This window comes from Lissotriton helveticus, chromosome 2_1 (genome assembly GCF_964261635.1).
Source record: "Lissotriton helveticus chromosome 2_1, aLisHel1.1, whole genome shotgun sequence".
Classification (NCBI taxonomy): domain Eukaryota; kingdom Metazoa; phylum Chordata; class Amphibia; order Caudata; family Salamandridae; genus Lissotriton; species Lissotriton helveticus.
In genome coordinates this window covers 1,851,500,795-1,851,509,733 of record NC_136059.1, presented here as the reverse complement: position 1 = coordinate 1,851,509,733, position 8,939 = coordinate 1,851,500,795, and the positions used below count along the sequence as shown (strand labels likewise).

Sequence of the window (8,939 nt, the reverse complement as noted above, 5' to 3'; positions counted from 1 at the left end):
CATGTGTGTTTGGCCGGCCTAAGACGGCCGGCCAAAAACACATGTGCACTTATAAGTACATAAACCAGCAGTAGCAGCCCGTGGTGGGAGCACTGCTGGGCGCTGACATGGGGTGGGGGAGGGGAAGGGTGGGGGGTAGTAAACTCCGGAATACGACTGCACACAGGTAAGTACAGAAACCAATAAAGTAAACTAATTTTGTTGCGTGCGCTGCATCTCCAAATTCGATGTAGCACTTTCAACGAAATTTGTTTTCTTTATTTGTTTGTGTACTTACCTGTGTGCAGGCGTATTCCGGAGTTTACTACTCCCCACCATGTCCCTCCACCGCCCCACGTCAGCGCCCGGCAGCACTCCCAACACGGGCCGTTACTTACTGTAAACCAGTCTTACTCCCACCTCCCATGGTCCCGGCCCCACCCCTCCCTGCACCCCCTGGCTCAGTCAGCAGTTGAAAAATAAAACGATGAAAGAATATTATTTATTTTTCACCTGCTGGCTCTGAGACAGTGGAGCGATTCTCCTCCGCCATTGTGGAGGAGCCACCCATGCAAGTGGCACATTTTTTGCATTTTTCAGCAAGCGCATGATATAGCTAACCTCAAACCCTCCATGACTGCAGTGGCAGTGCCTGGCAAGTGCTTGTGAGAAGTGATTGGAATTTTGGGTGTTATTTCCTGTTATATAATGATGCTGTTCTCTTTGACACAAGTACACAGCATAAACATTAAACAGATTTTCTTCTTTTTCAGATCTTAATTTCTCTGAAAGTCTCAGAAGAAGGATAGATGTGCTGCAATGGTTACATAAATCACTACAGCATAATTGGAGAAAGGTACTAAATTCAATTTTCCTCCATCTGGTGTCGGGAAAAATTGAAGCCAAGAACGCAGCATGAGTTTTATCATGAAACTTCACAGACACTTCCAAAGGACCATTTTCCTGCTTGCCACCTTTTGTATGGTGAGCATCCTTATCTCGGCGTACTATTTATACAATGGATACAAACAGGAAAATGAGATTTCTGAGGTTTCGTCAGACGTGGATTGCGGAGATCTTCCTCTCTTGCCCTATAGACTGATGGATATCCACACAGTCAATCCAGCTGCTGCTTTTAGAACCGACTCTGTGGTGCTGGTCTTTGTAGAGAGCCAATACTCGCAGCTTGGGCAAGATATCATCGCAATTCTAGAATCCAGCCAGTTCCAGTACCATACAGAGATTGCGTCTGGAAAAGCTGAACTACTGGTCCTTACCGAAAAGCACAGAGGAAGATATGCACTCATTATCTTTGAAAATATGCAAAAGTATGCAAATATGGATTCATGGAACAAAGAACTCTTGGATAAGTACTGCTTGCAGTTTGGTGTGGGCGTTATTGGGTTTCACAAGACAAGTGAGAACAGCGTCCAGAGCTCACAACTGAAAGGCTTTTCGTTTTCTCTGCATAGCAATGTGGGCGTCAAGAACTGCTGTGTTAACCCGCAGTCCCCGTTGCTTCATATTACCAAATCCTCCAATCTGGACAAGGGCTCGTTACCTGGCAACGACTGGACGGTTTACCAGATTAATCATTCAGCGTATCAACCCGTGGTATTTACCAAAGTAAAGCCCTCGGAAAACCTTCCGCTTCCCATTCCTAAAGCTGCTATCCATGCAACCGTCATTCATGATGTTGGTCTCCAGGATGGGATTCAGAGGGTTTTCTTTGTGAACAACCTAAACTTTTGGCTGCACAAGCTGATATTTATTGATGCCATCTCTTTCTTGACAAGGAGAAGGCTCACATTGTCGCTTGATCGGTACATGCTGGTGGACATTGATGACATCTTTGTAGGGAAGGAGGGAACAAGAATGAATGTCAATGATGTAAAGGTAAGTGCCAACTTTGTCTGCAGAGCCAAAAAGTTAATGATATTTTAGATCAAGTTTATAAATCCAAGAGGAGAAGAACAGTAAATGCTGGGGCAATAGTAAGACCAACTGGGAGAGTTTAGGAATTAAGACTCAGGCACAGGACGGAGTCGTAAATGTTACAACGTGACTACATGCTTATATTAAAACTGACAGTATGGTCGTAAATGTCTACAAGAATGTATTATGTTTGTATGTACTATAAAATAAGGTTAATGCATGGGTTGTAATGTAATTTCATGGTATGATGAAGACACATGCTGTGCCATCTTGGTGTACCATCCTCTGCGCCATCTTGGACAACTGGAAATTTCTATTGTGAGGGTTCTATGGTTTACATTTGTCAGCATGACCCCATTTTTAGAAGACATTCATTACTGAATTAAACTTGCTCAGCAGCCTGGCCCTGCACACGTCCCACAATGCAAAACCGCAGCTGGGAATTTCTTTACACTATCCACCACAGCGGTCCACTGAAAGACGAGGCCTGCAATCAGTGTTTGCACCCAGCCTCCAATGCCACACAGCTACCTCTACAACCAAGCTTTAGCCATGTGCATCAGGTGTTGACCATCGTACTTGGGCTCAGGTAAGGCACTCTGCCAAATCCATCATGAATCCAGCTCTTTTGTGCTCTTCAGCCCGTCACGCTGCCAGCCCCTACTGTATGAGCGTAATGGCTTTGCTATGTGCAGCAACGGTTGGTAACAGGACTTGGTTTGTGGGTAAGCCCTGCACCCAAACTCTCCGGCAGTCCACTCCCTGTGCATTTGCTTAATCTCTATGTTCAGTGGTGTAACGAAACCTGAGGGGGGCCCCCTGCAAAATACTGGAAGGGGTCCCCCTCCAGACTCAGTCTAGAAGGCTCTGGCCAGGGTACTGTGTTGAGGGGGAACCCTGGAGCTCAGGCCTATGCGGGGGCCTATAATACACCACTGTCTATGCTAGGGATGTTGACCCCTGTGCCAGGCATGTGTCTTGGTCCAACACCCATTTGCAATTATCCAAACCACAATGTGGCCCTAAGCCTAACAAATCATGTGGAAATTCTCAATGCACATGACCTGCAGGCAGTCCAGCAGGCTCTTGCTTCAGGGATTGAACCTAAGTTATTTGCCATTTTTTTCTGCAGGATTCCAGATCTGCAACCGTAAGAGTTGTTTCTAAAAATATATATTTTTTTTTTAAATGTGGATTTACCAATTTTTTTTTAATGGAGTTTTATATAGCGCAAACTTCAGCTGAAGATATCGGGTATCAGAGCGCTTTACATGAGCACCAGTTGCGTTACATGAGGTCACATTACTATAAATCCCTCTGAATCGTGTTCAAGGCGTTGCACGATTTGGGACCCAAACCGCTGCAGAACAAATTCAGCTGGTATGCCCCCACTCACTGTCTTCGGTCAACCTCGGCTAACTAGGTGAAAGTACCCAAGGTTAGAAGAGCTACATTGGGGTGGGGCAAGCCTTCAGTGTTGCTGCAGCAAGGCTCTGGAACAGCCTACCCACGGAGCTGCGACAGATGAAAGACCTATTGTCGTTCAGAAAGAGAATTAAGACTTGTCTCTATCCTAGAGTATACGTTTTGTCTATCTCCATGCCACAGATCCCCTGTCTCTCAGCGCCAGGATACCCGTCGGGTCACAGTGCGCTTTATAAGTAGCTGTTACATTACATTCATTTTTTTTAGGCACGGGGAGATTAAGATTTGCGCAGAATCACAGGATATTGTGTGTCTTTGCAGAGACTCGAACCTGGTTCCCCAGATTAGAGGTCGACTGCCTTTGCCGTTAGGCCAACTCCTCTCCCCTATTGATTTCTGAATGCATGGACCAAGATCAGGTTTCGTGACTCCAATACAAAATGTCAGCTACAGAATGCACAGATCTGTAGGAAGAGTTACAAATACCACGAAAAAAGATTTCTTTTTCTGACACTTTCCCACGACCTCCTTGTGGTTAGGAGATTCCCGCCCTTGAACCATTACTTCATTTTTCAAAACATAGGATTTGGTGCCTGGTATCCTGAAATGACAGCAGCAACAAATATTTTCTGTAGCAACCAAGCAATCATATTGTACAGATACATGGATCCTGCATTGTCTAAAGGACAAAAAGTATTCCCTCACTTGTTTTTTAATTTTTAGATCGACAAAACATCTTTGTTTCCAGATCTGTAAAGCATCTGTAAGTTAACAGTTAAGATATGAGATTGAGTAATACTTCTAAATTCACAGACACATTTACAAAATATAGATTTCTCAAACACTGTTAAATGGATTTACACCAATCCTCAAATATTACCTAATTCTGTTTAGCCATTTTTCCTGTAGCAGGGAGTTACATTCCTGCATGAGCATAAATTAGAAAATCAACTTTTTTTGTCCTCCGTGTAACATCTCTCCCCAGCATGCCTGCAGAAAGCATGATGTGCTGAAATGTAGCCATTTCTACTAATTGTCTGCTATTAGAAATGGAGTTTCTTGTTGGCTAGGGTATGCACCTAAGCTAGGCAGAACCCACTACTCTAGTCAGGGTAAAGGAAACAGGGTCAGAAAATAGGAGGCAAAAGGCAAAACCTTGTGGGATAACCCTGCAAAAAGGGCCAGGTCTAACATCTTCCATATTTTTGGCAGATGTTTCAACTGGACAATGTTAAAAATAATTTGTGATTACCTTGGGAATGGTCTTTAATCTCTGATGCTGTTGTTCCCATACTGTTTGCCTTATGCTGCAGTGCTGATACGAGTGTCCTGGTAGATCTGAGGCAAATTGAATAAGACAGTGATGTCTTGAAATGATGTTCAGGGTCTTTTTTATGTTAGTGTTTCTTTATGCTCAGAATGATGCACACTCACAAGGTGCTGGTAAACAGGAAACAGCCTTTACCACACAGGCATTACCATGCAATACCTTTAACATGCGTTATTTACTACGTATTGTCTTTGAAATGCAATGCCTTTGCCACGCATATACCTTTACCATGCATGCCTTTAAAATGCAAGGTACGTATATTTAAGGTACATATGTGTGTATGTATGTATGTGTGTATATGTGCGTGTGTGTGGGTGTGCATATATATATATATAATAAAAAGATAGGTAAGGTTATAGGAGGTAAGGGTATGTTTAGAATTTATGGATGGGTAGGATTATAGGGTTGTAAGGGTGTTTTTAGGGTTTAGGGGTGGCTAGGGGTATTGCGTGGTAAAGGTGTTTTTAGGGTTTAGAGTTGGGTATGGGTATAGGGTAGTAACCTCATTTTTAGGGCTATGGGGTGGGTAGGCTTATAGGCGGTTACGGCATTTTAGAGTACGGGAAAGGTAGGGGTATAGGGTGCTAAGAGTGTTAGTAGGGTTTAGTAGTGGGTAGGGTTTTGGTTGGGTAGGGTGTTTTAGGGCTTAGTGGTGGGTAAGGATATAAAGTGATAAAGTTTAAAAAGGGTGAATAAAAATAATTTAAAATGAGGGGGTAGATGGGTGTACCCCAATAAAGACAAAATGCAAATGTAAAATAATTTAGAAATAAGGGGGGATTACCCTTACTAAATATATATATATATGCGCACACAGCAGCGGTTGCAAGCGTAGGGGCCGACTCCAAGCCCTGAATTACATTTTCGGAACAAGGGACGCTGCTCTCTAGAATCCAATATTCAAATTTTTATTATCAAAGCATGTAACGCTTCACCAACGCATTTCAGCCTCACAGGGCCTTTGTCCTCAGACCAAATCCTTATGGACCCGGTGCAGAAACCAAATTCTTTCCATGGCTTTTTATTTTGCACAACAATTTGCCATGACTTGTTTCGTCCACAACGTTGGCCTTGTTCACATGCCTGCAGCACCATCCATAAACATTTAAATAGAAGAAAGACTCCAAAAATTGGACCTATGCAGGTGCAGTTATCATGGCGGGACCTGTCATAGCTACTGCCAAGTCAGAGCAAACAGGTATGTCCCGGGGGTGGGCACTCCGGGACAGAGCAGGAGCTGGCCCTAGGGGGTGGCTGTTGCCAGGGCCATATATGGCTCCAGGAGAGGGGGGTTGTGCACCCCCCTTCTTTGCAGTTCATGGGTAGGCCCCAGGGAGGTGGTGGTCCCCGGGACCGTATATGGCATTGGAGGGGTGCTGAATGGCCCCCTCCCAGTTTAAAAAGTTTTACTTTGGCCCTGAAGCTGAGTTGCAAGATGGCTGCCAACACTTCCTGGTTGAAGTGTTGGCAGACAATCAGAGCTCTGCAGTTCTCTGCACAAGCTCGTTATTATTCACGAAGTAACCATGATCGCAGGTATACAATTTTGGATTTCCTTAAATTTCTCAACAACTACTGAATCGGTTTACACCAAGTAAGTGAAAGCGTGATCTGCATAATTAAATCTACCCTTCTGCCAAACTCGGTGTAATTATGTCTTGCAGTTTGGGCTGTATTTGTCTTAAAAGCTACTAAGGGAATTATCATGGGAAACACACTTTTTTCACCCTCCTTTTTCTTGTCCCCTGGCTGACGGATCACCCTGAAACCTTCCATGCACAACAAGACTTACTATGACACTTTTATTGGGAAATTTTGTGAAGATTCGTCAAACAACGCCAAAGATATAGGCAAGTCAAAAAACACTTTTTCTATGGAAACATGGTCCCAACTATAACTACCTACTGGAGACTGCCAGTACTTAATATATATATATTTATATATATATATATCAGTCATTTGAGATGTCATCAGTGATGTCACTGACCATCTCATGAGTGATGTAATATGTGAGGTCATAAGCAGTGCATTGCGGTAGCGCAAGTTTTAGTTAGTTCACTAACTATACCGGCTGAATTTCACTGGTTTTGACAAGTGACATTTGAGCCTAACTATAATTTTTCTGTAACCTTTGTTTTTTTCAGTGGATTTCTAAGGATTTTTAAATTCTATTTCCCAACTATAACGTCAGTGTAACCATTGTTTTGCAGTGAATTTCTATGGATTTTTAAATGCTAATTCCCAACTATAATGTCCCTTTAACCTTTGTTTTTTTTCAGTGAATTTCGATGCAACAAATTCATATTAATTTAAAAAATGACGCAAGCTCAAAATTGTAGAAACCCAGTGGTCCTGATCATAAGCCAGATGCGAAAATTACCCTCTTAACCTCTTATTTTGCTTCTATGCTTGACCTAAGAGCGGATACCATAGAAGTTGAATTTTTTGAATGAACACCCTGAAGAACACTAGTGCTTTTCGTTTACTCGATGTGATGGGTAATTCTTATACAAAATTAAATGTAAAATTTGCTAGTTAGATGCAGATCAGATACAAATGAGTCAAAAATCCGTACACATGTTTTCAGTACGGGCAGAGAGATGGCAATCTCAACTTCATGGGACACAGATTTCTGTATGGTTTTATTTCTGCCTTGGAGTGTATATGTAAATGTATTAGATTGAGTTTGGATATGGTTGGTTGAACTGATTGTATTGTATTGTAACTTATATATAGCACTTACTACTCCTGATGACTCACTGACAGAATATCGACGACTACAATATCGAGGTCTCAAAATATCGGAACCTAAATATCGATGTAAAGAATATCGACATCCTATCAACATCATGATGAGTACAAAAATTTGGAAAAAATAGATTGCTGTAAAAAATATCGCTGTTAAAAATATCGTTTTTTAGAAATGTTAAAAAAATCATATAAAATAAAGTCAATAATACATATAATTTAAAAAAATATATTTAGAATTATGATAAAAAAATTAGAAATAATAAATATAACGTTAAAAAAATGAAACATACATATATATAAAATATAATATATAAATTCACTTATGAATATTAATAAATAATTATTATAATAAATTATAAAATGTCTAAAATATAATAAAAATTATAAATATATATATATATAAACATTAAAATGAAATATATATATAATAAAATAAAATATTAAAATATTTGTATTCTTTTACAATTACATTTTACACTACATTAACAGCAACAGTAGGGAAAATATTGGATAGTGAAGGGGATAAAATAACTATTCCCAATCCAGGGAGTGCAACAGTAGGGAAAGTGTTGGATAGCGGAGGGGAATAATATACTATTCCCACTCCAAGGAGTGCAACAGTAGGGAAAATGTTGGATTGCGGAGATGTAAAAATTACTATTCCCACTCCAGCGAGTGCAACAGTAGGGAAAGTTGTGGATAGCAGAAGGGAATAATTTACTATTCCCACTCCAGAGAGTGCTTTAGTAGAGAAAGTGTTGGATAGCCGAGGGGTAAATATGACTATTCCCACTCCAGAGAGTGCAACAGTAGGGAAAGTGTTGGATAGCGGAAGGGATAAAATTACTATTCCCACTCCAGTAAGTGCTACAGTTGGGAAAGTGTTGGATATCGTAGGGGAATGATTTACTATTCCCACTCCAGAGATAGCAACAATAGGGAAAGTATTGGATAGCGAATGGGAATAATTTACTATTCCCACTCCAGCAAGTACAACAGTAGGGAAAGTGTTGGATAGCAGAGGGGAATAATTTACTATTCCCACACCAGCAGGTAGAACAGTATGGAAGGTTGTTGGATAGCGGAGGGAAATAATTTACTATTCCTACTCCAGGGAATGCAATAGTAGAGAAAATGTTGGATAGCGGAGGGGTAACAATTACTATTCCCATTCCGCGTGCAACAGTAGGAAAAGTGTTGGATAGTGTAGGGGTAAAAATTAGTATTCCCACTCCAGCAAATGCAACAGTAAGGAAAGTGTTGGATATCGGAGAGGAATAATTTACTATCCCTACTCCAGTTAGTGCAACAGTAAGGAAAGTGTAGGGTTGCATAGGGGAATAATTTCCTATTCCCACTCAAGCGAAATAATTAAAATTAATTAACAAAAAATTAATTAATTAAAAAAAAATTGCCTCCCACCATATTCCCCTATAAATGACACCACCAATGTTGCAAAACTTAACACTATTAACATAGTTAATTAATAATTAATTATTTAATTAATAAAAATGTACAA

The 8,939-nt window shown here is 40.9% G+C and overlaps 1 protein-coding gene across 1 annotated transcript in view; it reads left to right on the top strand.

Moving 5' to 3' along the window:
• Positions 1 to 894: 894 nt before the first annotated feature.
• The window catches only part of LOC144819957 (bifunctional heparan sulfate N-deacetylase/N-sulfotransferase 3), a 532,418-nt gene continuing 524,373 nt past the window's right edge, over positions 895 to 8,939 (top strand). Inside the window, exon 1 of the mRNA XM_078677644.1 lies at positions 895 to 1,875. Coding sequence (XP_078533770.1) covers positions 895 to 1,875 — 981 coding nt within the window. The remainder of the gene's footprint in view (positions 1,876 to 8,939) is intronic.